The sequence below is a fragment of the Juglans regia genome, chromosome 11, assembly GCF_001411555.2.
Source record: "Juglans regia cultivar Chandler chromosome 11, Walnut 2.0, whole genome shotgun sequence".
Lineage (NCBI taxonomy): Eukaryota > Viridiplantae > Streptophyta > Magnoliopsida > Fagales > Juglandaceae > Juglans > Juglans regia.
In genome coordinates this window covers 33,584,001-33,598,089 of record NC_049911.1, presented here as the reverse complement: position 1 = coordinate 33,598,089, position 14,089 = coordinate 33,584,001, and the positions used below count along the sequence as shown (strand labels likewise).

Sequence of the window (14,089 nt, the reverse complement as noted above, 5' to 3'; positions counted from 1 at the left end):
ATTTTGAAATGCAGGGAGTAGTTTCCAATATGCACGTTTATATAGGATGCACCAATAGGAAACTGATGGGAAATTAGCTGTCAACAACATGAGCCAAGAAGAAAATGGGCGATGTCGACATTAGCAAGCTGTTATATATCCTAATTGGAAGGCACAAAAGGATCGAGGAAAAATATATAAAGAGCATGGGTCAAGATGAAGGAAAGATTAAAAAGGCAATGATTAGAGAAAAGGAACTAGATAAATAATATGAGGCATTCTGAGCTGGAAGTGATATAACTCCCACAAATATGGAAAACAAACGAAACCAGGTTACACATAAATGAAGGCCAGGCAGATTTACGTTAACGTAACAGCTAACGGAAGCCCTTCAGGCACTGCAACTACTACGATGGTGACCTACAACATTGAAACATATGTTATAGATCAATAAATTTCTCTATACATTTTATAAGTACATATTTACCCATGAAACACTAAAAATTGGAAAAATAGAAAAACACATACAGCAACAGTAACAATCTTAATGGCCCCATCTATTGCATCACCAAGTTTTGTTTTGCCTGCTTTAAACTGAACCGTTCCATTTGTGGTTTTGGTATGGCCGGTAAAATATCTGCATACATTTAATTTAATAGGTCATCCATTATACTTCACTATCAGACAGAGAAAGATATATATATATATATATATATATATAGAGAGAGAGAGAGAGAGAGAGAGAGAGAGAGAGAGATCAGTCCAAATGTTTACCTGACTAAAAGTACAACCAGGACAAAAACAGCTACCGAAAGTCCAATCATACCAATGAAAGTCGCAACACCATTTAGGCGTACCTATAGCAAGTCATTTAAAAGTAAACATAACATGCAAAGGATGCAGCTATGAGAAAAAAAAAAAATAGATAAAATAGCAGACCTGCAATGGCGTCTCTTCACCGGTGTCTTCTGAAATACTGGCCATGAGTAATCCCCACTCAGTATTGATCCCAACACTAGTTACCTAAAACATATATAAATAATTAAATAAAAAGGAAAATATAAAATATGTAGGCGGCGAAGCAAGCTGACAGAAAATGGGAGAATGACAAGATATTTTATTTTAGCAAGTTGAACTTATAAAAAAAACTTACTTTAGCAAGTCAACTAAAAAGTAGGGGTGAACAGGAATCGGCCAGACCGACCGATGCCGACGGAGCCCAGCCGCCAGAGTCGAACTGGTCAGACGGCAGCATAAAATAGATAAAACCAACATCGGCCGGATCGGTTCCGGTTTGAACCTGGTTCAAACCGCCGAACCTGCCGATTAAATAAATATATATTTTTTTATATATACCTTATTAAAACGATGTCGTTCCACTTAAGTTTAAGTGGAACGACATCGTTTTATACCTAAAGTGTACACGACGTTGTTTTATACATAACATATTAATTTAAGATCATCTTCTTTCCCTCCCCTCCCCTCTCTCTCTCTCTCTCTCTCTCTCTCTCAGCCAGAGAACCTCTGGAGTCGATATGGCCAATATTTCTCCTCCCCATCGACCGGTACAGTCAATTGTTCCATGCAAATCCCCTGCATCGGTTGGCGACGGTTTTGGTAAAAACCGTGCCGATAGCGTCGATTTTCACACCCTACTAAAACAGTTTCATTGTTTGGAATGGCAAGTATAACTAGATATTTAATTTTAGAAGTGGTTTCTAAAATGAACAGCCATGCCGCTCTTTAAGAGAATAAGAACAATCATATATAAAATATATAGAAGCTAAAACCGACTCATCCATGTGAGATCATGATATACGTATGGCTTCATAAAAAGGGAATGCATGTAGCCATCCAAACATAGAGGGTGACTGATAGAGCAGCTTTTAATTGTCAGACTTTTTAGGAAACTGAGGACTTTTATTTTTCTACAAATGGTTTGATCTGGATATTGCACCATTGTTCCACATCAAACTATCTTGTTGATGGTCCTAAAAGTTACTAGACATTTTTTTTCTTGACAAGTAAAAATTATATTAATAGGCATAGCCAACTATACTGGAAAAAAAGTTATTAGGACATACAGCATAAACTAATAAAAAGATAAAAAGAGCTTGTTTTGACTTCACATATGGCTTGAGAAGATTAACACAACACACAATTAAGAATATCATGATAGTGATAAACAAAGAAAATGAAAGAGCTAAGTAAATCTTATTTTACCAGCATGGTGCCACTACCATCTGCAATTTTGCAGCCAGACATCAGAAATGGATGTCCAGAATTCTTGTGAACCTGCAAAAAAGTACGCTTGAAAAAAGAAAAAAATAGATTTATAAATTAAAACTACAGGATCGGTAGGAATGCTCACAATCTTGCTCTCTCCAGTCATACTTGATTCATCAACTGCGAGAGAGTGACCAGAAATTACTACTCCGTCAGCAGGGACCTAGAGAAAGAGTTAGAAGGTCACATCGACTAACACTTTAAGCACAATTGTAACACATAACAAGAAGAACAAAAGAGAAACATGTACCTGATCACCAATGTTGAGAGGCAAGACATCGCCGACAACAATATCAAATATAGATATCTCAACTCTTCTGCCACCCCTAATAACCTATAAAAGTAATTTTTCGAATATAAATCCAAAATGAGAACAACCAAAAAAGGTAAAAGTGAAGCTAAGTATAGAGCACATAAAGCTATAAAAAAATACCTCCATACGGATATTTCTCTTCTCCTCATTTAGGTTTTGGAACTGAAGAGATTGTTTGTAATCACTAAAGGCTGTGTAACAAAGAATTAAGAAGAAAATGGGCCAAAGATTAAAATACTAAAAGTGAATGCAGAGGCGGCCACTATGGCGATTCTTAATCCCACCAGGTAGTAAAGAATAAAGAAATGACAGATAATAATTGATTGGGAATTAGAGATTTTGTTGGTAACTGTTTCGTGCTTTGAACCAGTTACTAGAAAAGTAGTTTTTTTTTCTTTTTACAAGTAAATGATTGTATTGATGATAGGCATAGTCCCAAGTACACAAGTTGGTATACAAGAGATAAGACCTATCTAGGTCGCAGCAACGAAAGCAAGAAAATCATGAAAATCTAGGTCATTAAAGTTTACAGCTATGGCCCATAAGAATAAAGTTCTAAAAAAGAAAAATCTAAGTTCCTCTATTGACCGCTCTTTATCTTCAAATGTTCAGTCATTACGCTCATGCCACAAGCACCAAATAATACAGATAGGTACCATCTTCCACACGGCTTTGATTTGTGGAATACCTCCTGGATGTGCCTAGCTAACCAAAAGGTCGACCACTGTGGCGGGCATAACCCAACCTTTACACGGCCAAACACTTCATTCCACAATGCTCTAGAAACCTTGCAGTGTAGCAAGAGATGGTCTACAGTCTCTCCGGATTCCTTGCACATGCAACACCAGTCTAGTATAATCACCCTACTCTTTCTCAGGTTATCTCTTGTCAAAATCTTCCCTCAGGTTATCTCTTGTCAAAATCTTCCCAGGGAAGCTAATCCAAATAAAGAATGCCGCTTTAGGAGGTGTCTTATTCCACCAAATCCTTCTACATGGAAACTGATTATTCGGTAAGTGTGTGAGGGACTTGTAAAAGGATCGAACCGAGAATATGCCCTTACCTGCGGGTACCCATCACACCGTGTCAACTCATTGGCTAGTTGGTTTCGCGGAATACAATAGGCTAAAAAGGTCCTCGAAGCTACTAACTTCCCAATCTTGTGCCGCCCTATTGAACGTGATGTTCCATTGGACATGATCTGCCGATAACACTAAAAGATCCGCCACTGAAGCTTCTTGGTCACCTACAACCCTAAAAACTGAAGGAAATGAGTCCTTTAGCGCATTATTTTCACACCAAATATCGCTCCAAAATTTTATACTAGAGCTTGCTCCCAACACAAGTTTAGTATGGCGAGTAAAAACCCCCAAACCTCGTCTGATATGCTTCCAAACTCCCACTCCATAAGCCCCCCTTCACTTCTTTAGTACACCAGCCCCCCCCAACAGATTTCCATATTTGCAATCAACCACCAACTTCCACATTATATCTCCATAACCATTTCCCAAGTAAGACCTGATTGAAAATTCTCATATTTCTAATTCCCAACCCACCAGAGGAGATTGCAGTGCATACCTTGTCCCAACAGACTAGATGGAATTTAACTTCATCCCCCATACCACTTGATAAGAAATCATGGTGAAGTTTTCAATCCGGGCCGCCAACGTTAGCTAGAATAGGGAATAGAGACAAAAAATAAGTTGGTAAATTAGAAAGAGTACTCTTAATTAAGGTAATCTGGCCACCTTTCGACAAGTACAACCTCTTCCATCTTGCCAATCTTCGTTCTATCACTATATCCTAGATTGATATAGCTCTTGAGGCAGCTCCCAATGGAAGTCCAAGATAATCCATTGGAAGAGAAGAAACCTTATCCAAGCGTGCTAGCCAATTGCCGAATGTTGCTTCCGACTTGCACTAACTCTGATTTATCAAAATTCACTCTCAAACCGGACGTTGCTTCAAAACAGAGTAAAAGTGCCTTCAGTGCCCGTATATGGTTTTGGTCTGCCACACAAAATGTTAATGTGTCATTTGCAAACAATAAGTGAAAAATGTTAATAAGACCCCTAATGGGATCACTCACTAAGAAGCCGGCCACAAAGCCATTCATGACCAAAGTCGATATCATCCTACTAAGCGCTTCCATAATAATGACAAAGAGGAGTGGGGACAACGGATCCTCTTGTCTTAGGTCTCGGGAACTACTAAAGAAACCAACCGGACTGCCATTTATCAAAACTCAAAATCTCGCCATTGAAATGCACCATCCAATCCATGAACACCATCTCTCCCCAAATCCGCACCTCCCCAATAAGTAGGAAGTCCTAGTTTACATGATCGTAGACCTTCTCCATATCCAACTTACATAGGATCCCTGTGGTGCCAGATTTTAATCTACTATCCAAACATTCATTGGCGATAAGAACTGAGTCCAGAATTTGTCTGCCCCTTACAAATGCATTTTATAGTTTCGTGATGATTTTTCTCAAGACCTCCCCTAAGCGATTTGCAAGCACCTTGAAAATCATCTTGTATACCCCATTGACGAGACTAATGGGCCTAAAATCCTTTCACTTCAATGCCCCAATCTTCTTAGGAATCAATGTAATAAACATGGCATTTAGACTTTTTCCAAATTTTCCAGCCGAGAATAGTTCATGGAACACGTTCATTATATCCTCCTTCACTACCTCCCAATAAAGTTTGAAAGAATCCCATAGAGAAACCGTCCAGACCAGGCGCTTTGTCTATGACCATTTTCCTTGCTACACCATAAACCTCTGCCTCCTCAAAAGGCCTCTCCAACTAAGAGGCGTTCTGCAGCTCAATAGACTCGAAACCTAGTCCATCAAGCTTTGGCCTCCACCCCACTTGTTTTGTAAGCAAATGTTCAAAAAAATCAACATGTTCTCGAGTCACGGGGGCCTCCATACAATCCACACCATCAATATTTAGCATCTCAATGGTATTAGTTCTCCAATATGAAAGAACTTCGTACTTCGGTCCCCTTCTTTCAACCACAATGCTCTTGATTTTTGGCACCATGAGATCTCCTCTAGGTAGATTACCCTCTCTAATTCTGAAACCACCTCTGTCTTTCTAGATACCTCTTTTGGAGAAAGAACCCTTTCCTCATATATCCTCTCTAACTCCTGTAACTCTTCCAACAAGGTTTTCTTGTGTTCCCCTATGTCTCCAAAGGATAGAGTATTCCAAAACTTTAAATCATTCTTTAGAGCTTTTAGTTTACCTATAAGGATGAGACTAGGGGTGCCTTGAAACTGACTTGAGAACCACCATTGCCTTACTCTATCCACAAAGCCTTCAGTTTTCAGCCACATGTTTTTTAACTTAAAATAACGACGCCCTCTTTGGATACCACCACAATCCAACAAGATGGAAAAATGGTCCGAGCAAATACGAGGCAGTCTCTTTTGGCAAACATCTAGATAATGCATTTCTCATTTCGATGAGACAAAAAATCTATCTAAACAAGACCACGTCTGAGTATTAGACCATGTGAAAGTACCCCCCATGAGAGGAAGGTCCACTAGATCCCAATCGAAAGTATACTCTGAGAATTCTGTCATTACTGGACGCAGTCTACTATCTCCAGAGCGTTCACTTGGGAACCTTGTGACATTAAAATCACCACCTATGCACCAAGGAAGTTCCCACCAACTATTCCACCCAAGTGAACGCTCACTTGGATATTGTCTAATACTTCCCATAATAATCTTCTGATATTGTCTAAATTCCACCCATAGATACCTGCAAAAGCCCACAAGAAATTGTCTTCCACACTTTAAAGGAGCATGCCACTGTGTACTCCCCTATGAAGTCCTCCATTTTTTCCACCACCCTTCTATCTCACATCACCAATACTCCTCCTGAAGCCCCATTCGATACAAGATACACCCAATCCACATATGAACAGCTCCAAATACTTCGCACTATTCTTCTTGGAATAAATTTCAACTTGGTTTCTTGTAAGCATACTGGGTCCACCTTCCATTCATGAAGCAAATTTTTTATACGAAGGTGCTTGTTAAGCCTATGGACATTCCAAGATACAATTTTAGGCTTCATATAGGATACACTATCCCCTTCCCTTTGGATCTATCTCAACTTGAGCTACCCTCATAATTCAAAGACCACGTAAGCCTCTTTAGCTCCCTCAGTTTTTTAGACCCAGGTTTCTTAAGCCGAGTATGACCCACTTCTATGGCAGTAAGTAAAGCCATAAATTGTTCCTTGAAGCCCTCACAGTCCATCCCCACACAACATTGAATTTCCTTCACCTTAAGAAGAACCCAATCAGACAGCCTTGTTGGGTAACATACAGTTCAGGGGTATGGGCTCCCCCTCTCTAGTAACCCACTGTGATACCACTGGCATCCCCATCACCCCCTCTGCAAAGAGATTCCTACATTCCCAGTCAAAGTATCCCTGCGTTGGGATACTCACTTTTGCTAACCCAAGAACATTTTCCTCGTCGCTGCTAGAGAGGGAGAGAACATCAGACTGTGCATTAGCAAGAGATTCCTCTACTTCCCGTGTCTCATTCTATTGTTCTAGCCGTTGCAGAGCCTCCACCGGAGGAGATACAACCTCCTTGCTGGTCGTCGGCACTGTCTAGCCAGGATACACTGTAAGTTCGATGCACTATGGTGGAGGAAGGTCCAGAACCCCTTTTACAACTATTGTTGTCGGCTCCACTACCGTCTTTGTCGCCCTCTGGGCCCCTGTCAGCAGTTCCTCGACTAGTCGTGATGCTCCCGTACACCTCTTCGGCAAGTCTGCGAGGCTCCCGCCGATAAGGGGTCGAGGCTCACCCCCCCTTTTCGGATTCTCCATACGGGTTGGGTCTCGAGCCTCTCAGTTCCCCCATTGATTCCCACGGGCTGAGGCCCAACAAGATGGCCCACCTTGCTAGGTCCATACAAGGAGCCCTGATTCATCACACCAATGATGGATCCTGCACCATCTGGGCCTACGCCCCTCTTAGCTCTAGTTTCCTCCCCACCCAAGCCCAAGCCGAGCCCATTTATTTCCAAGATCTCACTTGATACTCTACCCTCTAAGCACCGTATCATCCATTCTACTTTATGTTGAAGCATCCCCAGCTATGTCTTCACGTCCAGCAACATACCAAGCACGTCTCCCTCTGCCAAGCAAACACCAGGCCTGTCACCGCCACCCTTCCACTGTGCAATGCCAGGAGCTTTGCCAATACTATGTCCATTGTCCTTTCTTGCGTAGACACCCCTATGAGCTTCCATGCAGCCACCTTCCCCTTTTCTAGTTTTGTGCAGAGGCGCCAGAGCCTCCCTGTAGGAGCCTTTTTGTGACCGAAACACCACCGCCGATGGTCTAATCAGTGCTCCTCCTCTGTAGTTGCTTCTATCTTCATCTACAAACTCCCACAGTGCCTCCCCCATCCTCCTCCATCCATTGCCTTCCTTTTCTTCAGGTATAAAAATGAAACTACGTCTGCCACCACCACCATATTCCACCAAAGCCATATATTGGCCTCGAGAATTCAAGCACCGCTGCGCTATGAAGCTGCGATTGCTCTCCCTAACCGTAGTGTAAAAATCCTTCTTTTCTCCCTTCAAAAAGTCCTCTAGTGCTTTAGCCAACCTATTCATCACCTTCTAGCTTCTCTCAGTAATAAGCAAGAGGTTGCCATCCTTCTCTAATGAAAAAACTTTTTGACTACTATCACTAAATCTTTTGTAAATCCCAACTTGACCACTAAACTCAACCGTAGTCCCTTCGTCACAGGCCACCAAGCATCATCGGAGAAAAACAACTGTCATTTTTCATCATCTAATTTTGGTTGTACGGAGAGAAAAAGGCATTGCCCGCCCGAGTAGAAAAGTAGTTTTTGCTTACAATTTTAAAAAATTCATGGAAAATTTATGACACAAAGCATCACAGAGTAAAGGAGTAAGATTTATAACTCAATTATAAAAGGTACCAAACATTTGGAAAAATTTTCACAACAGCAATTTCATTTTATCTTTTGACAAGAAAAATTTATTAATGTGCAAAAGGCACTACCCAAGCACAAAGGAAGTATACAAGTGAAACACCTATCAAGAAGGAAGAAAAAATTACATCAGCAATTATCATATTTTTATGAAGTAATTGAAATTCATTATAAATCAAAAGCACACCAACTACAAAGAATTCTGATTGGCACCGGGTATCCAGAACAGACACCAAATACACAGATTCATACAGTAGAACCAAACACCTAGGCAGAAAAAGGACAAGAAACACAAAACTAGAAAAATAAACTCCCCTGCACACTATTTATCCACCATCCAATCCCAAAAAGCTAAAACCGCCCAAAGCCCATCAAGAAAACACCAATCAAAATGTTCTAGCTTCAAGACCAATCCACACGAAACCATCCCCACAAACCAGAACTTCAAGACATAACCACTAGCTTAGGCTCCATTAAATATCCAGCAAGAATGTCAATGTCAAAACCAATAAGAATGCAAATGGGAGAAATTTAAATTTCAATAAATTAAAAAAAAAAAAAAAAAACTTAAACCAATCTTATATGAGCAGGTAAAGAAGGAAGAATGTCTAAATTTTTGTATCACTAAAAGAATGTCTAAATTCAATAAGGAAGAAGAAATAATAAAAACCTGCTACAGTTGAGAAAACATTACGTTCAAAGTAAACTACAGGTGTACCCCTCCAACAAAATAAAGTTATCCGTTGAAAATAGAACAATAATTCAAGGAAATACTTTTGCTGAAGCATTCAATTCAATACCTGTAACAACAATCACAAGAACCACTGCAAAAGCAATACTCCCTCCATCATACCACCCTTCCTTAATACCCTATAATAGAAAAATGAAAAATTGGCATATTATCTTGAGATAAATAAAGATAAGAGATGTCTAATATATTTGAGAAGAGAAAACCAGTATCAGAACAAAAGGCTTAAAAAGAAAGGGAAAGTAAATCCGAAAGAAAATAAAACCAGAGAGTGAGTTTCAGAAACAAACAGTGGTCAAAAGCACAGCAAACATAGCCATCTAGCAACTCTTAAAAGGAATCTCGATCTATTCTATGAACTACACACTATTAAGAATACTAAACGAGCACAACCCATCAGTACAGGAGGAATTATAGAACAGCGTCAGGCAGGCAGGTTGGCTTTCAACTATACTTTTAAAGTATCCTGACATCCAACCTAAATCATATAAACCATCAAAGAAAGTGAAAGCCACAAGATTCAAATTGTAATAGGCTTTTATCATTGCCGGTTCACAAAACAAGACCACAATCTAAATTGCATAAATCATCAAACACAAACTGCAATCTGACTTGAGCATAAAAAGTATCCCTATGCAATATTATACCTCATTGAGTTGTAGAAATGCTTCAGTTCATACAAAAATTATGATCTAAAACATCTAAACATATATATGACGAAAGACAGCGTTCATCCTAAAATTGTAATGTCTTAGCCAGTGTCATGTAATCTCCATGCATTTCCTTAGAAAAAAAATACTCTGCTTTCATAAAATTGTAATATCTTAGCCAGCATTGGAGTTTAAGTAGCCAACTCTCTGCTTCTATAAAAAACAATGCACAGTTTCCTTGGAAAGAAAAAGTTATGTGGCTCAAAACAAAGTTTAAGCCGATCATACAGATCCAACTATACTCCTTTATGAAAAACACTTGGTTTGTTTACAAAGGAAAAAGGATATAGCTAAAAAAAGCAAGTCTTTCATTTTTTTTAAAGACTGTCATCTTGCAAGGAAAGAAAAGCACCACAAGTTACAGATGTTAATGACTCAGACCCTTATCGCATTCTACAGCAATGCAAAGACCAGAAGGCATAATCTATCATGTCCCTGCCGAAGCTCACCTCGGTCTTTATACCCAGTGCCAAAGAGGCCACTGCTGCTATCATCAATATGATTAATGTGAGGTCTTGCCAAGCTTCCCAAAGAAACATCTAAGAGAAACAATAAAAAGGATATTTCATATACGCTTCTTCAACAAAGGAAAGGTAATAATAGTACTCTTTTTTTTAACAGTGGAAAGGTAATAATAGTACTTATAATACACAAGTAATAAAAGATCAAATTTCTGATGAACTTTACCCAAAAACTCCTCCCTTTTTTCCGGGGATATGTGTTTGATCCGAATGCATTCCTCCGCTTCAGTAAATCAGCCTCATCTCCTTGAATCCCATTCTCTAAGCTTGTTTTTAGCAAATCTGATAGCCCACTAACCTGGTGTAAAGGTAGAGACAAAAGATACATAAGAAACTACAAATATTGAGAACCAACAAAACAGAAATCAGAGCAAAAACAAAAACAAAAAATGGAAAACTTGCCCTTCCATATTGTTCCAGAGTTGAAACATCATGATCCCTTGACAATAAACCAAGTTGTTCTTGTCCAATTGCAAAATCGCCATTGGTGGGTAAAGGTGGCGTCGATGTTCCTGACAGTTGAATGCAGGATGTAAATCATCACAAGTACAAACAGCATATATAACAATTTTAGATGAATGACCACACCACAAGAATGCAATTAAAAAGCCGTTCTGTACCACAAATCAAGTTCACAAACTGGTAAAATAGTTAAACGATTCAAAAGGATGAGAGCATAAAAAAATGAATCAAAAGTTCAAAGAACATGTCCAACATAGATGATACTTAAGCTTAAACTTCAACCCTGCAACAGCACATGATCAGGCTGCAACTAAAACATCTCCAACCAGCATAGGATAGAGGAAGCAAGACCAACAGAATCAAGATAGTTATTAGAAAATAGTCACAGAAGAATACGAGTAATATCATATATGATACAAACAAAACCCCAAAAGAAGGTTGAATTCCAAAACAAGGACCTCAATAGCACAAGACAACAAGAAAAATGGACAAAAGTAGGGGAAAATTTCAGGAAGGATTTGTAAAGCCAAATCCAAGAAATGGAAGCAGAGATCTGTCTATTGAGAAAAGAAAAAAATGAAGCAAGGTTTTGTCTGCTCAAATCCATTTTTCAGTTTCAATAATTGCATTTATGATCAACTGCCGAGCAGTCTCTCCACATTAAATGGTTGGCAGTGTTGTGTAATTTTGTAACTTTGTCAAGAAGCAACAATGCTAAAGCAGAACAATATGGGCTCATATATTAAGAGTAATCTGAGACAAGATACAAAACCAACAAGAACAATAACGACGGAAATTTTAGAATTATTGTAACAGGTTATGAGTCAGTAAATATTTGAAAGGAAACAGAAGTAAACTGCTGATAAAAACCAAAAAATACATCATAGTAGAAGACATGAAACAGTAAAATTTCGTGTAAGCACAGCTCAAACATGATGAATATCATAATGTCACGTACACGAGCAAAAATCTAGTGACAAGAGAACCAACAAAATCTCGCTTTCAGATTTCATTAATTTTTATAAAAATAAAGGACAAGCACTACAGATGTACAAGTACCATTTTCTTGAGACAAGACCTTCTTGAAACGATATGCAGCCTGATATAGCAAATTTCATAGATTCAGAGATATATTCCAGCAATAAAAAGAGCACAAGAAAAATGAGGCCTAAGGAACTCTATTACTCGTATGGCTTGAATATTTGCTTTAACAGTCCTTATTATTTGCGTCCTCTCTTCTTCCCTTTTCAAATCCAAAGTGTAACGAAACCGTCGAGAAGCGTTTAGAACAAGTGCCGCTTGCTACAGATGACAAAGTTGAGTTAGTCCAAGCATTATAAAAGCAATGATGTCTTCAGATTACAACACAGTGAACTGACTAATCCTGAGAAAATTCTCAGTTAACAACCATTGAACATTAGAAAAAATATGGTAACTGCAGCACTAGACTTGTCATTATGCCCAATACAGCTAGATTACATAATGAGATTTAGGCTGAATTTATCTTGGGAGTAAAATATTTTTCTCTAATTCCAAGATTTGGAGCAGGCAAAAAATGTTGGTCAAGCAGCAAATGATTTCCGAGTGCACCAACCCTAGAAATGGTGTAATCTTACGAATATTGTGCCCATCATTTCCATCCAATTTGTGCCCGAATCCAACGGCTACATCTACACCACCGACTCCAACGGCTGCAACAAGGATTTCCCTACATCCGAGCAAACCGTAAGCTTCGGCAATCATGTTAAGCCCATCTCGGAGTGGAAGTCAACAAGGTTGTTGACTTCATTTTCATCAATTGTCTATTTGTGGCATCTAATGTTGGTTTTGTGTACAGTTTTGAAGTGGGTCTGTGTGGGAAGAATTTTCTTTTTTATGAATATAAATTTTATTGAGACAAGTAACCAGGCAAAAGCCAAGTACACAGGAAGTAAACAAAAACTGAACCTATTACAAGTCAGGAGCTAGAAAAAGATAGAAGAAAATAATGGACGGTAGTTCCATTAAATACCTTGTGTGAGTGTATTTGGATTGAGAGGAATGGTTGGTTGATGAACTTAGATGTTTTTTCTTTAATTACTTATTTCAGTGAACCTCTCTAGCAAGCAAAAAGGTCCACCACCCTCCTAGGCATCACCCAAGCCAAACAACAACTATTGAACACTTCATACCATAACAACCTGGTCACATCACAATGTAATAACAGATGATCCACTGATTCACCATATTTCTTGCAAAAGAAACACCAATCCAAAACAGTTAATCCACACTTCCTGAGATTATCCAAAGTCAAAATCTTCCCTAAACAAGCAGACTAGCCAAAGAATGCAACCTTTGAAGGCACCTTACTCTTCCAAATACTCTTCCAAGGAAAAGAGTGAACCCCATTCGGCCTAGACAGCGTCTTATACCAAGAATGAACTGAAAACTTCTTATTACCAGTAGGCATCCATACCATCTTATCCCTCAAATCCCTCTCAATATGAGTAGCATACGATAAACCAAACAATTCAGGAACAGCCCCCATTTCCCAATCATTCACAGCTCTAGAAAATAGAACATTCCAATGAGAAGAGCACTAGAACACTCCAAAAAGTCAGCCACAGGAGCATCCAGATTTTGAGAAATATGAAAAAGATCTGGAAAAGCAGCACAAGGAGCCCTAGCACCACACCATGGATCATGCCAAAGAAGAATTCTAGAACCATCTCCAACCACAAAAATAACATGTTTAACAAAAGCATCCCAACCTTTTCTAATATTTTCCCACACCCCCACACCATAAGTACCTCTTGCCTCCTTAAAACTCCATCCCCCCAAGCACTCTCATATTTAGAATCAATCACAGCTCTCCACAAAGAATCACACTCCTGATGATACCTCAACCACCACTTTCCAAGTAAAGCCTTATTAAAAATACTCAACTTCTGAAACCGCAACCACCACATGACAAAGGAGTACAAATCTTATCCCAACTAACCAAATGAAACTTAGCTTCCTCCCCTACACCTCCCACAAAATGTCTCGAAATAATTTCTTTGTGAAGATTGTGGATTTGAAGCAACATTT

The 14,089-nt window shown here is 39.1% G+C and overlaps 2 protein-coding genes across 7 annotated transcripts in view; one reads left to right on the top strand and one right to left on the bottom strand.

The window, feature by feature from the left end:
* The window catches only part of LOC108980717 (calcium-transporting ATPase 10, plasma membrane-type-like), a 51,841-nt gene that overhangs the window by 17,495 nt on the left and 20,257 nt on the right, over window positions 1-14,089 (bottom strand). For all 6 annotated transcript variants that reach the window (XM_035682987.1, XM_035682989.1, XM_035682990.1 and 3 more), the window contains 14 exons: window positions 12,206-12,322; window positions 12,080-12,119; window positions 10,961-11,070; window positions 10,725-10,856; window positions 10,487-10,576; window positions 9,380-9,449; window positions 2,699-2,769; window positions 2,516-2,599; window positions 2,351-2,428; window positions 2,203-2,274; window positions 919-1,002; window positions 754-836; window positions 508-616; window positions 344-399 (listed from right to left, as the gene is read on the bottom strand). In XM_035682987.1, the coding sequence (XP_035538880.1) occupies window positions 344-399; window positions 508-616; window positions 754-836; window positions 919-1,002; window positions 2,203-2,274; window positions 2,351-2,428; window positions 2,516-2,599; window positions 2,699-2,769; window positions 9,380-9,449; window positions 10,487-10,576; window positions 10,725-10,856; window positions 10,961-11,070; window positions 12,080-12,119; window positions 12,206-12,322 (1,196 nt within the window). The remainder of the gene's footprint in view (window positions 1-343; window positions 400-507; window positions 617-753; window positions 837-918; window positions 1,003-2,202; window positions 2,275-2,350; window positions 2,429-2,515; window positions 2,600-2,698; window positions 2,770-9,379; window positions 9,450-10,486; window positions 10,577-10,724; window positions 10,857-10,960; window positions 11,071-12,079; window positions 12,120-12,205; window positions 12,323-14,089) is intronic.
* The window catches only part of LOC108980718 (choline monooxygenase, chloroplastic), a 37,026-nt gene that overhangs the window by 22,745 nt on the left and 192 nt on the right, over window positions 1-14,089 (top strand). The gene's annotated exons all lie outside the window — the stretch shown is intronic.